The sequence below is a fragment of the Aphelocoma coerulescens genome, chromosome 15 (assembly GCF_041296385.1).
Source record: "Aphelocoma coerulescens isolate FSJ_1873_10779 chromosome 15, UR_Acoe_1.0, whole genome shotgun sequence".
Lineage (NCBI taxonomy): Eukaryota > Metazoa > Chordata > Aves > Passeriformes > Corvidae > Aphelocoma > Aphelocoma coerulescens.
Window position 1 is genome coordinate 5,793,341 of NC_091029.1, and position 22,978 is coordinate 5,816,318.

Genomic DNA, 22,978 nt, shown 5'->3' on the forward strand with positions numbered 1-22,978 from the left:
GCCACGGCTCCCACGGTGCATTTATTTCTAGTGATTAAATAAGAGGATAATCATTGTATAAAGTAGTAACAAAAACCCAAACCTTGGGCTTTTCTCCTTGGGCTGACAGGCATAATTCAGGAAAGGGCAAGTCTGAACAAGTAAGGGGAAGGCATTAGGATGTGAAGTGAGAGGCCTTTACCGGTGCTGCAAGACACTTCTTTCAGTAGTTTTTGTAATCTGTTAAGAGGCGGCTTATCCTAATGTGAATGAATAGTGAAATTTACATTTATTTTGTATTACATATGCACTGTTTCAGAAACCTGAGCTGGAAGTAGCTGTGAAATGTATTAACAAGAAGAACCTTGCGAAGTCACAAACTCTGCTGGGCAAGGAAATAAAAATTCTTAAGGTAAAGGCAGACTGACTCGTTTTCTTCAGTCTTTGTTCTATATGCCCTTTGTTGTTCCTATCTTATGGTTTTTTTTGGTTTTTTTTTTACTTTTTCTAGGAATTGAAACATGAAAACATTGTTGCCTTGTATGACTTCCAGGTAATTACATTCAGTTATCTCAAAGCATTCTAAATTTGGGAAAGGTTAAATGGAGTTTGTGAAATTTCAGTTTTTAACAAATATTTGTATTCAGATGTGAACTCTGGGGGGAAAAAAGTCTTTTGATAAGTTAGGGGAAGATAAACAAACACAGCAGATCATGTGTTAGTTGTTGGCTGGACCACACAACTCATGTGCAGTTGGGAGTTGGGGTGGGAGTTTCTCTTCCAGGATGTTACACAGTGAAATGCAGGGTGGTGAATATGTCTATGCTGGAAGCTCTTAAGTTCTCAAAATGTTAGAAATACAATTAAGAGTAGTTATTTTTGGCGTGCCCACCTTTTCTTTTTCTCGTCTGGATACCCTCCCTGAGAAAATTTCTTTTTCCTAGGCCGTGTAAAAATAGTGTGAGCATGACTTTGTAGCATATGATTGTCTTCAGCTCCAGAGGATTTTAATTTGCATTTTTCTGTTGTCCTTGTGGCTGTCACTAAGTGTTAAAAATTGCAGCAGACATTTTCAGATTACTGTGGTTTCCCACAGTTGCTTTTTCCTTCAAAGTCAGCCCTGAAGATCTGGAGGGGCTAAAACCGATTTGCTGTGAAACGCAAATTATCCAACGAGTGGTTTGGGGTTTTTTTTTTTTTTGCTTTATTTAGTTAAATCCTGCTGGGTAACGGGGCAAGTTTCCTTTGCCATTCGTGATGCTTTTTAAAAAATAACGCCGCAGGATGCAAAGTCCAAGACGGAACGCCTGTGTTGGGCGATGAGGGGCTGTGGTCCAGCCCGCGCCGCGCGCAGGGCGAGTGACCGCTGCGTGCCCGCTGCGCGGCCGGACCCCCGGCTGGCCCTGGCGTGGCTTATCGGGAGTGTCCTGCCCTGTCGCTGATATCACGCGTCCCGCAGGCCACCGTGTTTGTTGACATTGCTCCTTCTCCCGTGGATTGGCTCCGGTGGCCTCCACGTCACCCCAGGCAGTGAGTCCCAGCCCTGGTAGCGCGGTGCCTGTCAGCGGTGCCTGCTGGGTGCTGTAGTCTGCCGGTGTCCCCCTGTGTTCCGCAGCCCCCGGCCCTGGCACACCCCTGGTCACTCCTTGCCGGACCAGGGGACTCTGGAGAGGTGCCTTGGAGAGTGTTTAATGCCCGGCGTTGTTCTGGCAAGAGGGGGATGTCAGGCTGCTCTGGTGGGGGGCAGGATTGCTGCTTGGGAATATCCTGTGGGTAGCTGTGCATTGCTGCTGAGCCAGCCTTCGGTGCTGATCGGGCAAAGCAGCGGCTACCTTTGGGCTGATGAGTGTTGCAGAGTAGCTGGGAAAACTTCCTATGAGCACAGGCCACTTGGGGCATTACATTTCATGGTTTGGTTTTTTTTTTCATTCTCTGTACCTTCTAAATTTATTTAATAACTTTTCACTTGAGAGAGTGAGTGGCTGCTCCTGTGCTTTATAGTTTGCATTTGTATGAAGCATTTATGCTGCTGGGTTTGCTTACTGAGATCTTTCAAAACTTGTGTTAGATTCCTCTCCCTGCTTCAAATTACTGCTGAGTAGGAAGCAACTCAAAGACATTTCTGCAAAAGGAGCAATGTCATCACTGTTACAATTATAGCAATATGTTTTTCTCTTTTTGTGTTGAGCTTTATTAAATTCTGTGTTTAGCAGTTTAGTCTGGTGAGATTTTAGCTAGAAGCTGTGTAAGATACCTCAAAGCAGGAACCCGAGATGGTCCAGAGCTCAAGGCATGCCCCGGTTTATGTTTAGTTACTAGCTTTGTCACAGAGTCCTTGTATAACCTGGTAATTTGATTTCTCAGAGAAAATGAGGTTATTTAGGAGGCATTGGGTGTGGACTCTCCACTGGTGTGAGGTGATCTGTCACCAGACAGTCTGATGTCTGAATGTTTGGCCTTGCTCTGTGTCTGCTTAGGAGTTGTATGAGAGTAAATTATCTGCAAAGGTAAAAGTGCAGGTCTGTGGGAGGCTGGCTTCTGTCCATCTTTCCTTACTTTGTGGAAAAGACTACTACTTACTCACATTGATGCCCTGATACCACATCAGTAACTTCATTCATAGCTGCATATGTATTTATCTTCAAAAATACCATATTTGCAGTTACTTGAACCCTTACTTGTGGGCTTTCTAAAATAGAAGATGTTTATTCTTGTATTACAGCATAGAGCAAAAGGAAAAAAATACTTCCTGTAAAACTTATTGTTGCCCTGTAGCTTTGTCATTGCATTTTGTGTCCTGCCTTCCTCTGCACTGCCTGTCAACAGTGACTCTAACTTTTACTCGTGTGCTTCTTACACACAAGGAAATGGTTACCAAAACCACAGTGGCTGTAAGCAAATGATTACACCCAATGATGCTTTCATTTGCCTTTTCCTGGTTAAAAACTCATGTTAGCCAGACCTCTCACAACATGAGATTTTTGATGCAAGGCTAGATTTGCTCCAAACACTTTTGCAGTACTGATGTTTAGTGCTGACAAGGAGCTCTCACCCTGGCACCCTTAATTTACCCTTCAAATCCAGGAAAATTGCTGTGTTCCTTCTCATTTCACAGATCTTTGTGATATTGGTTCATAAATAATGACAAAATAAGAAGCTTCCTAGGAATAAATGATTCTAGTGAATGTTTAATGCATAAAAGTGCAGTGGCTGGACTTTTATAGATCCCCTTGCTGGAGTCCTAAGAACAGCATCAGTATATGAGAATGGCTCACAAAATGAAATATGCATATGCCCATTATTATGTGCTCATGTATTAATGAGAGGTGCTGTTAATAGTTTAGGAGCCTAATGCAAGAACCCCTGCTCAAAAAGAGGATAAATCTTGCTGTATCACATTTCTGAAAGTGCTGCCTATTTAGTGTCTGTATGGAGTTGTGGTGTGGGTTTTTCCTAGGCACAGGAGATGTTTGGCGGACAGTAAAAGCTGTATTCCACCGTGTGTGGGGTGTATTAGTTGCTACTGAGCACTACCTGACCCTCTCAGCTGGCTTGCAGAGGGGCTGGAACTGGGGTCCCCAGTCTGCAGCAGTCGAGGGGAGTACAGCACTCCAGAGGGACATCTGGGTACCAGAAGCCTTTCTACTCTGAAAACAGCCAAATGAGCCCTTGTTCCTTAAGGTGGAAATTAATAACAACAAATTATGGTTTCTACCAAAGGAGGACTTGGTATGGAAATGAGGTTTATTGGAAAACAGGTCTCTGTGACTCTGAGGATCAGCTCAGCTCTTCATGCTCATTGATAAGGAAAGCTTAGCACATGTGGTCTGGTGTAGGGGGCTTGCTTTGGTTTCCTTTGTGTCTCAGGACATTAAATCTTTGATCAGAGACCACTTGATTATGTGAGGAGATTCAGTGGTAGGAAGGGAACCCTTGAATTTGTCAGATCCTGGGAGCACTGTGTGCCAGAAAACTTCTTCCAGCACTAGGAAGAAGTTCCTACAAACGTAGCTAAGGTCTTTGGGCAGTGGGAGATTCTGGGTGTCTTTCCCTGCCTGTTCTGTGCCAGCTGCCCCAGGCTGAATAGGTGTCAGCTGAAGATCTCATATGTGGCTGTGTTGCTGCTAGGGCAGAAAAATCTGTTAAATCTGGACATGCTTTGAATATTAGAAAGCATTTTCCTGCATGAAATAGGAAGAAGGATTATTTTACTGACACGTTTTCCCTAGTTGTGTGCTGTGAGCTGAACTTCTTAAAGCAGCCTGGCTATGATTTGATAGGGTTGAGTGGATATCAGGTGGTTTTTGTGTTGTTTTTTTTTTTTTTTTCCCCAATTTCTGCATGGGTGGGATGGACTGGTTGCAGCAACACAGCTGTTAAGGTCACACAAGGCACTGTGCTGTGACGTTTCTGGCTCATCCTATGTTACCTGAGGGTCTGCTTTCTACAGTTCGGTGACAAGTTGGCTTATTATACTCACCAGTTTGGGATGAGCTGAGACAAATGCTTAACTCAGTCATGTAGTACAGACTCACCAAAAATATTTCTGCAGTGATGACTGTATCACCTGGAGACAAAGAACACAGAGTCCTTGCAGTGCAGTTTTTCTTGTGCGTATGGATTAAGGCATGGGTGGCAGAACAAACACTTCTCAGCTTAGTGATCAGTCACCCTGGGCTGGTCTTGAGAGCCAGGTAATAACAGCCTTGTTGTGTTGCTGCTGTGTAGAAAGTCCTTGTGATCAATAGAGCCATGGCTGCTGGGCTGTGATGTTGTGCTGTGCTGGCTGCACCATCACCCTTTATCTGACAGAGAGCCCTTAGATGCTACTCTGCATCTTGTGTACATGCCTCCTGCTGTCCCCCAGGACCCCTGGAGCTCCATGGACAGCAGTGTCCTTCCGTGTGCCCTCCAGCACCGCTCACCTCTCCAGCACTGCACTGATGAGCGTGATGCTGGATGAATCAGTGCTGCTGCAGGGTCACCTCATGCCTTGCCACCTCTCGTGCCACCTCATGCAGGATCTTCTGTTCCTCAGGCACTGCTGTTCACATGCCCTGTCTCAGGAGACAGGGCTCCACTGAGGCACTTGGAATGACTGAAGAGGCACTCTGTGTCTGGGAGATCGCTCTCCTGAGGTCAGGCTGCCTGCTTAAATTCTGTTTTAATTCCATCCCCAAGCGAAGCTGGCAGGTTGCCTGGTGAGTGGGTGTAAAGTGCAGCTCTCTGAACTGCCAAGCAATCCTCTTTCTGTTTGTGCTGCGGACAAGAATGGGATGTCTGCTATCCTGCTCCGTCAGCATCCTCACATCTGTTGAAGGGAATCACTCTTACTGAAGATTGGATCTGGCTTAATTTAGAGCTAGAAGGGGAAAGGACGAAAACCCAGCCACCCTCTGCCAGTAGTTTTGTAGGGTAATGCTTGAGAGTTTAGTGGACCAGCATGGCCATGTTTGTGGAGAGTTGAAAGTTCTGTAGTGTCGAACTTTTATTTAATGCTGGCTTCCCCAGCCAAGTATCCCACTGTGCAGGTCACAGAAACATCCAGCAAATGTTGACCACTAAATATAGACCTCAGTCATGGGCTTTTTTTAGAGGGAGTTGTCTTGCTGCATTTCTGAAGTTCTGATCACTGTTTTACTCATGCTGTGTGTAAAGCACATACCTGTGTTCCTCTCACATGATTAAGGTGTCATGGAAGAGATGGCGACGTGGTGGTTTATGGCCACCAAAGCTCCTGTGGAAGGCAGCATTACTCAGACTGTAATGACAGATTAAGGAATGTTTCCCAGGAGTAATCAGAAACTGGAAGGCTGTTGTGTTTGCAGTTTGATAGCAAAGCTCTGGTAGCTGCTGTTTATGCTGCTGCTCTTGAAGCTGCATCCGTGTTTCCACCATGACAATTTCCACCGTGTAAATCTTTGTGATGACTGAATTTGGAGTGAGCAAAGCAAGGGAGGTGAAGATTTGGATGATGGATGGGAAGAGCTGTGTCCTAATCAGTGGCTGAGTGGGATTGAATTCGGTGGAAAACCACTGTTTGAATTTTTTTAAAATACTCATAGGCTCAAACCAAGGCCTAATTAAAATATTTAATTTTGTGGCTGGATGGAAGTTGCCCCTGAACTGTGAAACTGCAATAAGCCTGTGTGTCTCAAAAGCTCATCTTAGTGCTCAAGCTTGTGTAGAGAATTGAGGGTACAGTTCACTTTTGTGTGTCTTTCCTTTTCCTCTGGCTTTCCTCCATCACCTGCCTTCCCACCTGTTGATACCAACTGAAAAGCTTTGCACAGCAGGCAGACTGGCAAGCAGAGGGTTGGTGTTGGTGCTAGGAATCCAAGCTGGATGGCTCTGGTTTGCTTTGACAAAACACCTGGAGAAGCTGGTCTTTGGAAGGGGATGTGGGTCTTCGACGAGGCAAACTGCCTCCATCCCAGAAGTGAGATACAGTGGGAATGAGAAGCACAGGGGTGGTCAGCAGAGGTGTTGGTCTTTGCAAAGGCTTGGTTTTGTTTTCAGGATAAGTATATATGGTTTTGCTTGATGTTTTTTGTTGGCTGGGTGGTGTTTTGGTTTTTTTTTCTGCTGTTACTTACACAATAGCAAACGGCAGACTTGGTGGAAAATGAACATGAATGATGTGGTCTTCCAAGGCAAAGTTTCTCAGGTGCAGACCTAAGCATTCTTTGCTTAAGAGAAAGCATCTTAATTGTCTTCAGATGTTACATTTCCTGTCTGAGAAATGTAATAACAAATGTTCACAGCAGAATCCAGGGACAAACCCTGCCCATAGATAGCTTTGGAACCTCTGCTGTGATTAGTGTATAGCAAAGAGGCACTTTAATTGTGCATTGTCTCCTGCTCTATAATGTGCAGACCTTTAATATTACCATAAATGTAGAGATGCTGTCAAAATGCAAAGTGAGGATCTCAGAGCTGCATTTGTTTACGAAGCAAGGTTGTTTCAAGGGGGGCCGATAGAAATGAATCAAATTGTGCATCACTGGTTGCTTAGGGCAGTAATGTTCAGTCTGGCTGCAGGAGCACCTGGCTTGTCTCCTAGCATCAGAATAACAGGAGGAATTAGGTCAGCTGAGCTGGCATAGTAGGGATCAACCAGACAGTGTGGTTCTGGTGGGGGGAATAAAAGATGCATAATTTTAAGTCATTAGAGATCCCATTTAGCAAAGCATCTTACAAATCTTCAGGAAGGGGGAGCCTCCCAGCCAGCTCTGTGTGGGTGGGAGGCATTGGTGGCCTGGGGTGTGAGAGCTGCTGGTGTGATGGGGACCCCAGGGACCGCAGGGAGTGGTGCCAGGCAGGGCTGGGAGGCAGCCCAGGGGCTGTCAGGTGGGCTCTGCATGTCCCCGTGGGTGCTGTGTCACCTCATGTCCCTGTGGGTGCTGTGTCACCTCACCTGCATGCACCCCAGCCATCAGGAGACTCTCTTCATTTGCATTCGATGCTCTTTTCATTTGGTTGGCAATTGTAGCCAGCATACTAAATATGTTAAAAAGGGCTCATTTCTCTGTTGTTTAAATACTGCAGATTCGAGCTCATGTTTCTCTGGCTTCCAGTTACTGGATTTTTTCCCTTCTTAAATTAAGACTGTTTTTAGTTGAAAGAAAAGTTGTGCTTTTTTTTTCTTTATACTCCTTGTTTCCACACCTTTGTGGTAACAAGTGTGTTTGTTTTCTTAAATCTGGTGAATGAAGTATGAAATAAATAGATGGAAAAGAAGACTTGCAAAGGCCAGTCACTCAGGCAGCTGCCATAGAAAACCCCGGGGAGGTTGGATCTCTAATTTTCAGAGTTGCTTAAAAAAAAGAAAAAAACCACAAAAAACCCCAAACCAAAACAACTCTTGCAGAGTATCAGATTTTGTTTGGTATATACCATTAAAAACCAAGCAATTCCCAACTTTATCGGTGGGAGTACATTAATCAAACTAAAATCAAGCCTTGGGACTTAGTCACTTTGCTTGTATTTGCACATATCTCAATAAATTAATGTGTCTCAATGAGTGTGATTAAAACTGAAATATCCACCTCAACCCACAGCTCTCCCCCCCCCCACTACCCCTGCTCGTTGGGCAGGCTCATAAAATGCAGCTTTTAGGTATGCAGGGATTTAATTCCAGTACATGTGACTGAGCTTAAGGTAATGGGGAATTCAACCTTAAATGTTCAGTTTATAGTATGGCTGTGATACAGGAAGGAGATGAGGAATAAATACAAAAAAGCAAATCTGATCTTGATTATTTTTATCATTGTTGTTAGAATTCTGAAGTTTCCTCTCTTGATAGCATTAAGGTAATGCATTGCCATTTGCACAGGAGCTTGCTTTTGTTTGAAAAAGCTTCTAGATATTAATCTGCCTGTTGGCAAAGGGGTGACTACTTCCTTCCACCCCATATCAGAAAGTCCAAACTTTTCAGGATTCTGCTGCTCTTTTATCTTCTACATTCTCTTATCCTTGCTGCAGCTGCTGCAGACAGATGTGGCCTGCATTCTGTGGTCTTGAGGCAGTGGTGTCTCCCCAGGAGCTGGATGGGGGGGCCCAGATGCTGTAGGGAGGTGCAGTGTTACCCCCGGAGCAACGTGACTGCTGTAAGAAGGGGTTGCTTCTCAGTGTTCCAGCAGCACAAGTCTTGATTTGCTCTGATGTGCATGTTTTTGGTCTTGCCTCAAAGCTCTGTGACCTGTGAAACCCAGCACTTTGTTTCTGTACCCCATTAGGACATGAATCCCATACTTTGGTTTCTGTGGTTAGGCTCGGTGGCGGCTCCAGCTGTGACCTGCTGTAGTGTGCTGCTCTGCAGAGGCCCCATCTGCCTGTGAAGGAGAGTCAGGTTTTTCTGTCTGAGCTCTCTGCAAGTGTTGTAGCCATCAGTCATCCAGCAAGTGCATTGGGTCTCAGGGCTTTGGTCGAGGCCAGCAGTGAACTTTGCGAAGCCCAGCAGCAGGGCTGTGACCAGCACCACCACTGCCCCTGCCTGGAGGGATGGCTGGGGCTGGGCTGAAGGAACCTGCTGGAAGCTCATGTCCAGTGGAAAGGATGGTGAAGTTTCTTCAGATCACTGGAAGGCTGAGCTGCCTCACCAGCTGTGCTCCTGTCTGGCTGTGGTGGTATGAGCTGCCTGGCAAAGAGCAGCTCCATGGACGTGACGTTGTCCTGTTTGTTTTTGAATGTCATGGAGGCAGACTTTGGAGCTGTTGCCAGGGGGATGGGAAATACTCTCCCTCCCTCCCTTCCTGAAGCCTGTGTAGTACCAGAGAGTGGTTTTCCTGCTGTTTTTAGTCTGCCCTGAAGTACAACCTGTCCTGAAACAACTCATCCGTTTTACAACGGAGAGTACTGTAGTGCCTGGAATGGAGCAATGCTGACCCTTGGCATCACTGTTCACTACAAAAATCTGCCTGCTGCATGGCCACCCATAAACCATTTTTGTGCTGCAGGGCCTCCTGCTTGCTCCACATCCTAGAGCAAGCTGGCAGGTCAGAAGGAAGCAGAAGACAGTCAAGGGCCAATGCAGAAGTTTGTGGGGCCAGGTCAGGTCTTGTTTCTGATGCTTACTCCATGGGATCTACATTAAGAAATTAGAAGCCCTCATTATTTTGGAAAGTCACAGATCTGCTGACTGTGGAAATAATACTTTCCAGTCAGTAGCAACAGGTTTTACCGTTCTTCATCTGAGTTAATTGTTGTTTCCTGAATTGGAACCCTGCTCAAAATGTTCTTGAGTTCCTTATTGAGAAGGTTCAGGAGGAGTGAGGAGGATAACCAGGGCCAGAGAACAGAAACACAGGAGGCTCTGAGACCTGTTTTTCTTTTCACTTCGGGTCAAAAGGCATGTGAATATCTTCTAGCTATTTGCTTTAGATTGGTTTTCCAAAGGATGAGCACTGATAGGTTTTCCCACACTTCTGATTGATGTTGCTATTGTCCCTTATCTTGCTTCCGTTCCAATAGTTGCATCAGAAGATAATTCTTGCACAGCATGACAGTTTTCCTTTCCCTCTTCAGAGCCTGCTCAAGCCAAGGTGTGGCCCACAGTGAAACAGTACTAAGAGATTTTACTTTTTAGAAAGTTTTTTCCCTTCTCTTGAGAACGGCAGGTTTTTTTTCCAAACCCAGTTGGCTTGGGAGCCCCTGCCTGAGCTAGGGACTTTCCAGGTGCCATTGGCCTAAGAACTGGCTTCTGTAAAGCAAAGTTGTGTTTGTTATGGACTGTGTTCATGACTCCAGTGCCACTGTCAGAAAGCAGTGACTGAAGACCATAGGTCAGAAGGACATTGGCTCCATGTGATCCTGCTGGTAAAACAGGAAGATGTGGTTTGCAATGGTTCTGCTGCAGTGAGTGGGGGAAGTAGCAAAGAAAAAAGAAATGGAAAAGCTTAGCTTTCAGTTGGTGTTGAGTTATCTTCCACTGTCAGACCCTCAGCTTTGTGTTATGCTTCTGTTGTGTTGGTGCAGTTGGTTAGGTCCTGGCCCTGCTTGGAGAGATCCATGTGCAGCAAATTATCTTTGCTTGGCAGCATCTCTGGGTGCTGTTGGAGAGGTAGTGTTGAGCAGCTCGTGGGAGATATCTCCTGAGAGGCACAAACCAGGAGCCTCTGCCATCACAGGGATGGCAGCAAACATCCAGGAGAATAATAGATGTAGTCTTGAGACCTGAGTGCATATGGTTCCTCTACAGTAGGCAACAGGAGCCTTGTCAGGCCCACAGTGCTCAGCACATGGGAGTAACCCTGGAGCTACCTTCATCTTCAGTGTTCCTCCTGCATCCCCCAGATGCCCTAGAAAAGAGGCCTTGTGTGAGGTGGAAGTCATTCTTTGCTGGTTTTACCCCAGAGTCCCACACAGATTGGTGAGAACACTGCACTGCTAAGAGAATCTGGGAGTGTTGTGTAATCACATTTCCAGTTTTTTCCGTTCCTGAGCACCTTTTTAAACTTGGTGGCAGGCTGAGTGCAGGGGTAGAGTGCAGAGGAGGATTTTTCTAAGGAAAATTCCTCTCTGAGACTTTTTAAGCTGTGGTAGGAGGATGACTAACTGTGGGTACACCCAGACATTTCCCTTTGGACACACCTAAACACACTCTTTCCAAGAAGAGGATCATGCCACCTTCCAGTATGGGTGGAGAGAAAATTTAAAGGGGGACAGGACTGTTGGGTATTAATGTCCGTAATGCCATGTCTCCTGGTGTCACAGTAAGGAATTTTAACAGAGAAGAGTCTTGGGGTGATTTATGGTGTATTGCCAAATGAGGTTTCTTCATTTCTTTGTCCTCCATCAGCAGATGTGTGTTATTTGTAGACAGCAGTGGCTGTTGCCTATTTTTACACTCAATTAAATTGTAACTTCATCACTGGGGCCTCTGCTGCAAGTACAAGTCAGGCAATGATCCAGACTGATTAATTATCAGCGTAATGCCTTTGGCAGGGGTGTTTTGCTGCTATTGTGGGGCATGGTCAGGGTACTGCTGCCCTTTGTGATGACAGGAAAAGTTAGGGGGTTGTGTCTGTGCTGTTCCCTTCATTGAGTTTGTTTAATGACAGGATTAGGCTTGGCTGCACGGACTGGCACATGTGAATAAGAGGTCCAAAGGAAATTATTGGTAGCACTTCTTGAACATAATCCTCTGCAGAAATACAGCAAACTGTAATACTTTTCTGGATGTGGAAACGAGTGGGTTGGGCATTTTGCTCTGGTTTTCAGAGAAACTGGTAGCTTGCAAAATTTGGCTTGCAGTATTTTTTCCTTGTTTTGTTAATGAACAAATCATAGTGGAAGGATAAAAATGGACAAGAAGTAGTTTCTGCTGCTGAATCAGCTTGGAGAAGTCCATCAGCCTCTTTGAGAAACCAGAAGTGTCTTTAGACAGCTGAATCTATTTTAACCACAGTAAGCTCTACTGGCTTTTTCCAAACGAGAGCTTGTTTCTGGGACCCTTCTTGAAATAAATGTTTTGTTTTGTTGGCAAAATTTTACAAATCTCTTTCTTGTAAGTGGGTCTTGAAATGCTGAAGCTGCAAATGTGTAAGTTTGTTCTCCCTGCTACAGGCATCTGTGGTCTGAAAATACCCTTGCTAGATGTTCCTCTGCTGCTGTGGGTGCAGTAGGGAGGCCAGTTCTGCCTGGTGAGGCTGAATTTTCAGAGGGTGCTGTTGCCAGTGATGGCTGGGGGAGCCAGACTTCTCTCCTAGAAGCCTTTCAGGCATTGCCCTCTTATCACACCAACACAGAGTGAAGAGAGAAAACCACCAACCACCAAGGTCATGTTGTTGTTGGGAAAGTCAAGCAGAGCATCTCCCTTGCCTGTGCAGGTCCTTGTTTAACCTTGGTCACTGCACACACTGGCTGCCAAAAATCAATGAGTTCCTTGATGATGTTTGTTTGCAGAGTCTTTAAATAATGTAGAGTGGAGAAACGACCAAACGGCACAGTGTACATTAGCTGGTGGCTAATAAATTATTACAAATATCTTCTGGACTTGGTTTGTGTAAGCTCTGTTTCCTCTTCATTTTCTCTATATGTAAAAATACACTGAGCTTCCCCAAACCCTGCTGGCACTATACATATTAAAGTGCAGAGTTACTGAGCTGCAATGATCACAGCACGTTTAGCCAAGAAGTGTCCATGAAAACTGCTTCTGTGGCAGTGATCAGCTTGGTCTGGGCTGCAAAAACCACTTCAGACACTTCCTGTGTGCCCAGCAGTTGCCCTGCGATGGGTTCCCTGAGCAGCTGCATTGCACTTCTGGTGTATCTTGTATCTTCTGGTATGTCTGGGGCTGGAGTTGTTGCAGAAGTGAAAGTCCTGGGTGTCTTTTATCAACCTTGGCTTTTTGCTATTCCTCCTTAGGACAGCAGGAGCTGGTGGGCTTTGAATGCTCCTGAGAATCCTCCCTTAGTGCTTTGTCATGTGCAAAGCTTGTGATGATGCTTGGGGTTTTCTTCTTGCACTGCTTCCCTGGGCTGGTGCTTTTAACCACAGACTGGTTTCCCACTTCATCCCTAGTGTGTATGAAATTGATTGACTTAATGTGTGCTGCTTTCAAATGCAGAGGCTGAAAAACAAAGCCTGTTTAAAGAAGTGTTTGTCATGCAAGGAAGTGCAAGAAACACTTTCTTGAAGTATCATAGAAAATTTATTTTTGAACAAACAAGGGGACTTCAAAAGGCTCAGCTGGACTTGGCAGTGAGAACAGCTGTAAGAATCAAGGGTGGCCTCGGGCTCTGGTGGACACTGGAGCCCTCCAGGGAGGGTGGCCAGTTCCCCTGCAGCTGTGGCTAAGTCTCTCAAGTCACAGGTAATTCAGCTTCCTCCTCTCTTCCTCCAACCAGTCTTCAGCAAACATCTGGAAACCCAGATACCACATTGTGAGGTTAAAAGAGAGTGGAAGAGAAAGCGAGAGGTGCTGAGGACTCCAGGCATTGACAAAGGCAGGGAATTTGGTACAGGCTTGATGGGAAGCAGAGTCCTGTGGGCAGACCAGGGTGAAAGGGCAGGGAGCAGACAGTGCAGACTGCTTGGAAACTTAACAGCTGGTAGGGTGGATGCTGGGGGTTTTGAAATGGTTTGGGTCAAAAGAGGAATCAGGTGCTCAGGTATCTACACAGCCTGTGAGTAAAGTGATGCTGCCCTGGAGCCCTGGAAATGGAATATCTTGCTCTGCCTCTGCTTTCAGGACTTCTCCACTCACCCAGGCAGTTGCTTTGTGTGAGTGTCCCCAGCGGGGCCTTTGAAGTTTAGGAGTGACTTCTAGCTTACTGGTTTTATGTTGTAGGTCTGCTTCTGTCTGACTTCTGTTTTAACAACAGGATTTAGTCCTTTGGCCTCCTGGGCCTACCCAGGGTTGAAATATTTGGCTGTTTTCCTGTCTGTTCTCTGGCACTGTTTGGTTGCTCTGTTAGACATGTGCTGGGCAGCCACTGGTGTCACCACGTGCTGCACAGCCACCAAGGTTCCTACTGTGGCTCTGTGGTGCTGTATTTTTGTGGGACACATCTCTGCACTATCCTGTGGCTTGCACCATGGATATATGCACATTTCCCAAGGGCTGGGGAGAGGGTCAGCTAAGGCAGGAGGTGAACTCCCAAGATGGTAAGAGCATCACAGTGTAGCACCTGTAGTGAACTTAGGAAGATGAGCATTTGGCCTGGACTTCGCTGGTGTTGACCCCTGTTAGAATCCAGAAAGCTTTAGCCACCTGATAATGGCACTGTTAAGGCATGTAGAAAACTTGGTTGGCAAGTGTTACATTTTTTGTCTGAGATCTTTCCTTTTTGCCCTCCAATGGAAGGTGAGTCTCTTGGGCACTTTTCAGCTGTGGGGTTGAATTGCAAGTCCTGAAGTTGTGCTGCTCTTATCTTTCTGTTCAGCCTGGTGCTGCTCATGTGGGCACTGCTATAAAGGGCCAAGTTAAATGTGGAAATGATTAAGGCTCTAAGATAGCAGTGTGGCAGCATCTGTGTTGCGTGCCACTGTTAATCCCTGGAGCCCAAAAGGACATGGAGACCCAAGGCACAATACAGGAGATCAGCTTGGTTAAACAGATGCACACTCACAAACCAATAACATGCTTAAATACCTGGCATTTTCAAAGTAAGCAGTCTTCCAGGAATTAACCTATAATGTTTTTACCCTTTCTTCAGTCTGACTCATAGCAGAGAACAGATGATCTGTTTAAAAGGTAATACAGCAATTAAATGTCTGAAATATTTCAGTGCATAAATCCCTTATTTTTCCATTTTCTATTTCCCCAGGAACTGGCAAACTCTGTCTACTTGGTTATGGAGGTGAGTGTGTCTTTTTCTTTCTTTTTTTTTTTTTACCTCCTTTCCCTCCCTCTTTATCTTTTTTAATTTTTTCAACTTGTTTTAAGCGGATGAGCGTGTTTCACAAGTGGTGCTTTCTGCTGGCAGTCTCACCTGTGAGGCTTTGCTAATCTAATCTGCAGCTCTGGCCTTGCAGAGTGTGGGTGCAGAGAGCAGCCAGGGGATTTTCCATCTTGCTGCTCTCAGAAGGTTGTGCAGGCACAGGCTTAAGCAGTCAGACACTGAACCTCAGGCGTCAAAGGGGTGCCAGGGGGGAGTGTGTGTTACAGACATTCACCAGAGAGAATGTTCTGGACACAGCTCACCTGCAAAGCCTCTGAATGTTTCACTTCCTCTGCAGTTTTCACTCTGAGGTCTTGTTGACTTTTCTTAATGATGTGGAACGTTGATGTGAGGAGTTTCAGTTTTCAGCTGTGTCCACTCCCAGGCTTTTCTCAGCCAGCCTTCTGAGGTCTCCAGTGGTGACCCCTCTGCTTTGTTCTGGTTTTACCTTTCTCTCTGATGTGCTTGAACATGGTTGTGCACAAAAGCTGCTTAATGCTGGTGTATCATCGTGCAACGTGACATTTAGGAGAAATAGGACAGGAGAGAAACCCACAGGAATGGAGTTTTCCCTGCCAACTTTTGAATATGTATTTTGATGTGTGATAATTTATGTTTAAGTACTGTGATAAGCCTGCCATTCTACTGAGGTTTACTGGTTTTCTTTTTAATCTTTGATTTGCCCTGTATTAACTGAGCTTTCTGTTGTGTTTGCAGTACTGTAATGGTGGTGACCTTGCAGACTATCTTCACAGTAAGTACAACAGTATGGAGAATATCCTCTGTGAGGTTCACCCTCTGTAATCATTGGAAAACTGAGAATCCATGACAATAAAAGCTGGTCTTGTAGTCCTTTCTATGTAGGTCAGTAGTGACTGTTGTCAGTAGTTACATATTTTAGTTACAATGGCCTTATAGGTTAAACATATTTCAACACTGCTAGGGACATGGTTTGTCTTTTTTTGGTCACTGGCAAAAAGCTATTTATACTGAAGCCTTGCAATTCTGTAGTGTTGGATTAAAATAAGATCCCAAGAGTATATTCTCCAAGTTTACCCCTAAGGTGTTCCCACATCTAGGGCAGAACATATTTCCTATTTCAGCATTCAGGTGGCTGTGGTGTAGTCAGCAGTGCTGTGAGGGTGTCGAAACCCACTAACTTTAGGGTCTTCTGGAGGATATAGCACAGGTATCTGGGACTGTGGTGCCCTGAAGAACCTTTTGGTGAGACTCAGGGGTGTCTTTGCCTTCAAGCCAAATGAAATATGCTTTGCAGGTCATCCAGCTGTATTGCTAGGACTCAGGCAGTCCCCCAGGGTGTCTTTCAGTGCAGCACAGGACCCTGGCCTTTGTGAAAATCACCTTGCACCTCAGTACCTAGAACAGGTAGGGGGATAACATGTTTAACAATATCCTTAGCTGCACTCAGACACAGCCCTTATTTTTAATTTTTTTTCCCCTGACTGAATTTTGTCCCTTCAAATAGTTTTCTGGTTGTTTTGCACATTAACTAGAAGATTACTAAATGTGAAGAGACAATTTTAATCTTATTTTATGTGTGGCTCTGGGTCATGGTTAAACAAAGTTTGTTCACATTGTTCAAATTAAAAGCTAGTCAGCTGAATAATACTTCAGGCTCCTTATTGAGGTATGTGATGCCTGGAAATGGCAAACAATGAAGGATTAAAAGATAAATTTACATTTGCCCTACAGCTAGTGTTGGTGTCCCCAGAATGATAATTTGGGGCTTGATGCTACCATGTCACACTCTTCCTACAGGGTAATGAATTATATTTGTGGACTTTAATTTTCAGAAAGGGTTTAGTACTTGAAGGAAAAAGAAAGAATATTCTGCCTTTCATGTGTTCTGTTTGTTTAAAGTGTGGGTGAGATAGAAGTGACAGGCATTTGTTTTTTAAAATCCAGGTTTAGTGTGCTTTGTCTTAGATAAGTGTTTTGCTTATGCTGTGCTCTAAAAGGAGCATCTTTGGTGCTGGCAGAATGCTCTTAGGAACACCAGGGGAGGATGGTTTTGTATTTGGTACCTTCTTTTTTTTTTGAATGTGAATGCAAATTTTATAAATTAAATGCTTTTAAAAAATAGTGACACTTCAGTTTTACCAGTACATGGGCTTTGAAAGCTACACTTTTTTTAGCTTTCATGCACATGAAGTGAGCCTTGATCTTAAAGCAGTGGGCTATGCACTTTCATTGGCAAGGCTGTGTGTCTAATTAAGAAATTATAGAAACAAACGACAGAAACAAGGATTTATAGAAAATCTCTTGGTCTGTACTACTGCTCCTGTGTGTACATTGTTGTCTTTTTCCTTCTGCATCCGCCCCCCCCCAAAAAAAACCCCAAACAACACCTCAATAAAAAAACCTGAAGCACGCAATTAGTTAGGCTGTTAATACAGCTCACTTCCTGGTTTATCACTTGGAATTACTTAGGAAGTTGGTGGCTAGTTTGAGAAAGTGATGATGAGTTGCATTTTCCAAATAAAATTCAGTTTTACCCCAGTTTTGTTTGTTTGTGTTACCTGGTGCAAGACTTGATCTTCTTTGCCTGAGTTCATTTGAGAACGTTAACCTTTTGCTCTGTTTTTACCAATAAAATATTTTGGTTTGGCAACTGTAAAGATTATTGTGACTGGGAAGTTGGTGCTTAGTTTTATTTTAACTCTAAACACTTGTGTGCTGGTTGCCAGTGAAGAGAAACCAGCAGGCACTGATTTCTGGAGGGAGGAGTCAGTAAGGGACTACAGCAAGAAGCTTTAGTTACTCCCATCACTGCCAGAGATCAGGGTCTTCCAGATCCCAAAGCCTAGATAAGAGTGTCATCTTTCTGCATCCCACCACATGCTGCTCTTCCAGCTTCTGCAGGTGCCCAGGGTGCTTTTGACAGGAATGATTTTTCTCTGGAAACTCACCTTGGAAAGTTTTGGTTTCTTCAGTATTTGACTGGTACTCAGGAGGCTCATCTCTATTGAGCAGTTATTGTGCTGCTTCAGTTATTTTGATAATTGTGTGATGGTGTTTAATTGCAACATCTACTTTCCCACTGGCTCCTCAGACATTTGTGCTGGTAGTTCCTGTAACACTTAAGCAAGCAGCGCATGCAAATCCCCTGGTTCTCACTGAATGAGTTGTTTGTAAGCTTCCAGATCCATTCTGCCCTCTAATTACAAGCATTAGGCAATATGGTAATGCCATGTTGAATCCAAAGGCACTCTAATTCTCCTTGTCTTCATGACTGGAGGACGTGCATAGGTGCACGTTGCAGTGCACTGTGTGTTTGGCTGGGTTATGGTGTTGTGCAGCCCCATCCCTGTGACACAACCCAAGGCTCTGTGTGTTTGGCTGGGTTATGGTGCTGGGCAGCCCCATCCCTGTGACACAACCCAGGGCACTGTGTGTTTGGCTGGGTTATGGTGTTGTGCAGCCCCATCCCTGTGACACAACCCAAGGCTCTGTGTGTTTGGCTGGGTTATGGTGCTGGGCAGCCCCATCCCTGTGATACAACCCAAGGCTGTGTGTGTTTGGCTGGGTTATGGTGCTGGGCAGCCCCATCCCTGTGACACAACCCAAGGCTCTGTGTGTTTGGCTGGGTTATGGTGCTGGGCAGCCCCATCCCTGTGATACAACCCAAGGCTGTGTGTGTTCTGCTCAGCACAGCTGCTGTGGTGGTGTTGTCTTTTAGTGGTATAATGCAATTTCCCTTCTGGGAGATCTCTGGATGTTGCTTTCACTGGAGGCCATCGTGTATTGAGCTGAGAGTGGCAGATCTCTGCTCTGCGTGGTAGAGCTGTGGGAAGTGTTACAGAAGTGACTGGCCTCTGTACAGGAATAACTGGAATTCTGTGTCCTTGGGTACTCAGAAGGTCAGAGCAGGCAGGTCTGAAATTCCTTCTTAAATTCTGTGAGTTGGCATTGGCACAGGCTGTTATGGACACTTTATAAGAGCATATTTGTGACCTTTCTTAAAGCTGTTGCTTTCATAACAGGGAATTTCTTGGTTTGACCATGACACATGCAGGGAGCTTGGATCTTTCTAGTCCATCCCAAGTGGTGCAGGGACCTTGCTGCAAACCAGGGGTGTGAAGCATTGCTCTGTAGCTTTTCTCCCTCTACAGCCAGGTAATTAAGGTCTAGTCCTATCATAGATATATCTGCATTAAGTCTTCTGACTTGTACAGAAGATTCCCAGGAGTGTCACTGACCATGCTCTGCATGGGTAGCAGTGGGGTAGGTACAAGCCAGGCCCCAAACAAGTCAGCTTGGTCTCAGACTTCAGTGTGACTTGGATTGGGCCCATGTTAGAGATACTTGTGACACCTGTGGGTAAGAGGAGATGTTCTTTTTCCTAAATGACTTTTCCAAAATGGTGTTGTAATATAACGTCAGTGGGTGTACTCCAGTACATCTACTCTTGGATCAGCTGACAAGGGCTGTTTACTGCAGTTTACCTGGCAGCCTCTTGCAGGTTGAACTTCTCAGAACAGGCTGACCAGGGCACTTCTTAGGTGCTTCATCCTTTTTCTCTGCCTTAAGAGCTCACAGCATGTGGGCTCCACACTGACCCAGAGCGAATATTTGCTGTGATCTACTGACCTGAGCAGCCCAAGGCAGTAAGCAGAGTGCCTCATCACTGAAGTGGAGCCCATGAAAATAAACACAGGGATAATATTGCTTCTCAGTAATGGCAAAGTAGGGCTTGTGAAACAGCATCCTCTGCAAGAATGTATTGCTCACCACAGACATCCACAGGGATGCCCAGACTTTAATGCAGGTTTAGTATTTTGCCAGCAGTTTTCTGGTGAAGATGAGAATATCCTCTTTTGACAGGGACAGACTTGCAAGATCCCTGTTTGGGATGCAGCAAGGGAGGAGCACTGTTTTGTTCTCCACTTGTTTGGGTTTTCTTTGGGTTTTTTGATGGCCCCTAAATTCTGGATCTTCTCCTTCCTCTGCTGTTGGTAGCTGGTCTGGGAGAACTTTTGCAGACCAATATCCTGAAGTCATTGAAAATGTCAGTTATATTTATGTTTCTGTCCTTCAGCTGCAGATTGCTGCTGTCACACAGCAGACTGATGGGCTGAGTGTGAGAGATAAGGAGTTTTGTTTTCCAGTGTTACAGTCTGCTTGTTAATGGAGGGAGGTAAAAGGATATTGCCCCTACCCTCCCCAAGGAACTGACTATCCCTTCTCTGTTCCTGAGGGCAGAGCCTCAGTTTCCCTGTCCTGCCTTCCTACCTGGATTTGTGAGATTTAATGCTTCCAGAGGATCCAGCAGACTTCTGTCTGATTTTGCTGCACTGCAACATGGTAGCTCCACTCTGCTACTGCAGTTGCCCTGAGCAAATATGTCTGCAGGCCCAAGACACCAGTTCAGATTCTCTGTGCCAGGAAAACAGTTCTTCTGCAGGGCTGAGAACTTTGTACAGACTTCTGTGAAGTAGAAAAGCTTAAAGTCTGCAGAAACAGGTAGTTTAGAAGCCCTATTTTCTGTGGATGAATGGATTTTTCTGATCTTGGTAGCAATGTTGTTGTTTTCAATATTATAAAGAGTTAGAATTCACATTAGGGGGGCTCAGCTGGTTTGCTGAGGGCTGATGGCTAGTGCTGTGTTAGCCTTATAGCCACCAAATTATCTAAAGGAGAGGGTAGTGCCTTAGAGCCATGGCATGCTCTCGGGACTGCAGGTCAGGACAAGGCTCTCCACAGTTCCTCTGCTAGAGGCAGAGTGTGTTTAGCGAGGAGCTGGTAATTGCCTTCTGCCTTAATAATAAGAATTACCGAGTTTCAAGTCTTGCTTCATGTTTGAGGGAGGGTGATCAGCCTGTCTTTTCCTGGGCCTGAGCTGAATTGGGGAAACAAAACCTTTTGAATTTCTGCTGTTTTGTTTAAAGGTGGTGTTTTAACCATTCCTGAATAGATATCCTTGAGTATAAATTGCAGAAATACTGCAGAGCCCTTTTGTTGGAGAGAATATTGAGCACAGCTAAGAGATGCTGGACTTTTAATAGACAGAAAATGGTATGGGACCGAGTACATTGAGATATTTCAGCAGGAGGTTGGGGAAAGCTTTGTTAAAGATGAGGCAGTGCTTTCTTCAGAAGATGCAAGTCCATTTTGAAGACTTGCATCTGAGCTGCCTCTTAATATCCTTAAAATCCCTTCACAGAATCTCCCCTTTTTGGAGAGGAGTCTCGTGAACTCCAGCTGAGAGCCAGTTCATGAGGAAAAAGGCTCAGTGAGGGGAGAGAAACTCTATATACATGTGCACTGCTCTCACGTGTTATGAGTCCAGGACCACCTGATAGTCATGGTGACACTTTAGCTGTGCTTGTACCTCCTAGAACAGTGAGGCTTGGGAGTGGTGGGAGTTTAGTTCCTATTCTAAGCACTGCTTAACTTATCTGTGTCCCTTGCTGCTTCCCATCCATGTATTTTAAAAGTTAGATTTTTAATTTCCTGTGTTGTGTTAAAGCTGTGTGCAACCTCAGCTGTGTTTTCATAAGGATTCCTCCCTTCTAGCTGAGTAGAGTGGTGTTTTGAAGCTCCTGCCAGCCTGTTTTAATGTCTTACTAGAGAACAGCTGGGAAAACTCTAATGAAGTCCCAAGTAGTTTACAGGGACCTTTTACAAAAGAAATTATTTTATTCAAGTGGAATGCTGCTTGCTTGAAGCCTGACTTGCTCAGTGACTGACAAGGAGGCAGGCTGATAGCACTGTTGATCCTGGGGTTTGTTCAGCAAGCCATTCCCAGCTTTGGCAAGAGTTTCATATAATATATGAAATTATAATAAACGAGATAAATTATAAATAACGAGAGCTGATGTCGCGTTGCTCTGATTAGAAGAGCCAGTTGAAAATGATTTTAATCCCTTCAATATTTATTTTCACACTACAGTCCCTGGGAAGCCTGTATCTCAGGAGAGGCCACTTCAGAGCTTCTATATTGGCAGATTTTGATCACTAATATATTCTTTTAAAAAACTTGACTTGTGAAAGCATTTTGAAACATTCTTGTTGTATCTATGGATGTAGTGTGGAGGGTGTCAGGTGATGGTTTGCAGGGGTCGTTTGGTAGGGTCTGTTGTTAAGTACTGGACCATGGTTCACCCAAAGACCAGTTTTGGGATTAGAATCCTGGTTTGGTAGTGATGCACAAGGGTTAGGCCTAGACTTGGATTCATACCCCAAAAGTACAGATCCCTGCTGGATGTATGCCCTAACCTACTGTGAATTTAACCTATCAACCCTTCCCAGGTCCCACATGAGCCTTAATGACTCTTGCAGGCGTAAATCCTAATCCTAATTGCCTTTCCTCTTAGCTCCACCTTTAGACCTAGTCTTTGTGATAAAACTCTGACCTTGGGTATCCAGCTGCTGTTGACCATAGCTCACAGGCAGCCACAGCCCTGCCTGGTGCTTGCCTGGATCTGCCTGGCAGCTCTTGCTGAGGGAAGCCCTAAACCTCAGCAGATGCCACTTTTGGACACAGTTAATAACCCAGATTCAGCACCTGGTGCTGCCCTGAGTTCACCATGAGAGACTCAGGGCTGACAACAGCCCTGACCACAGAATAAGCTGGGAATGCAAATGCTCTCCCTTGTTGCCTGTAGGAATCATTCAGAAATGGTGTGTGGGGAAAAGACATCGTATGTGGGAATAAAATGACAAATTACAGCTAATTGCTGTGAAACTCTGCCCTCTGGGCTCCTCAGAGAACTGGCATTGTAAGTTTTTCATCTGTGGTTGTTTTTTTTTCCCTCCTCCTCAGCTATGCGGACACTTAGTGAAGACACCATCAGGCTCTTTCTCCAGCAGATTGCAGGTGCCATGAAAATGCTGCACAGCAAGGGCATCATCCATCGGGACTTGAAGCCACAGAATATCCTTCTTTCCTATGCTGGAGGCAGGAAATCAAATCCCAACAACATTCGCATAAAGATCGGTAAGACCCCGCTCCAAACGTCACCCGAAGCACTCGGGAGTTTGGTAATGGATAAGTGGCAAACCTCAATCTTTCTTTGGGGCACTGTCTAGGAGGAGAAAAGCATTGCTCCACTTATTTTAAAAACACTCTGATGTTTTTCATCCTTAGTTCC

The 22,978-nt window shown here is 45.1% G+C and overlaps 1 protein-coding gene across 4 annotated transcripts in view; it reads left to right on the forward strand.

Moving 5' to 3' along the window:
- The window catches only part of ULK1 (unc-51 like autophagy activating kinase 1), a 78,379-nt gene that overhangs the window by 2,381 nt on the left and 53,020 nt on the right, over positions 1-22,978 (forward strand). For all 4 annotated transcript variants that reach the window (XM_069031067.1, XM_069031066.1, XM_069031068.1 and 1 more), the window contains exons 3-7: positions 299-391; positions 491-532; positions 14,751-14,783; positions 15,582-15,618; positions 22,651-22,824. In XM_069031067.1, the coding sequence (XP_068887168.1) occupies positions 299-391; positions 491-532; positions 14,751-14,783; positions 15,582-15,618; positions 22,651-22,824 (379 nt within the window). The remainder of the gene's footprint in view (positions 1-298; positions 392-490; positions 533-14,750; positions 14,784-15,581; positions 15,619-22,650; positions 22,825-22,978) is intronic.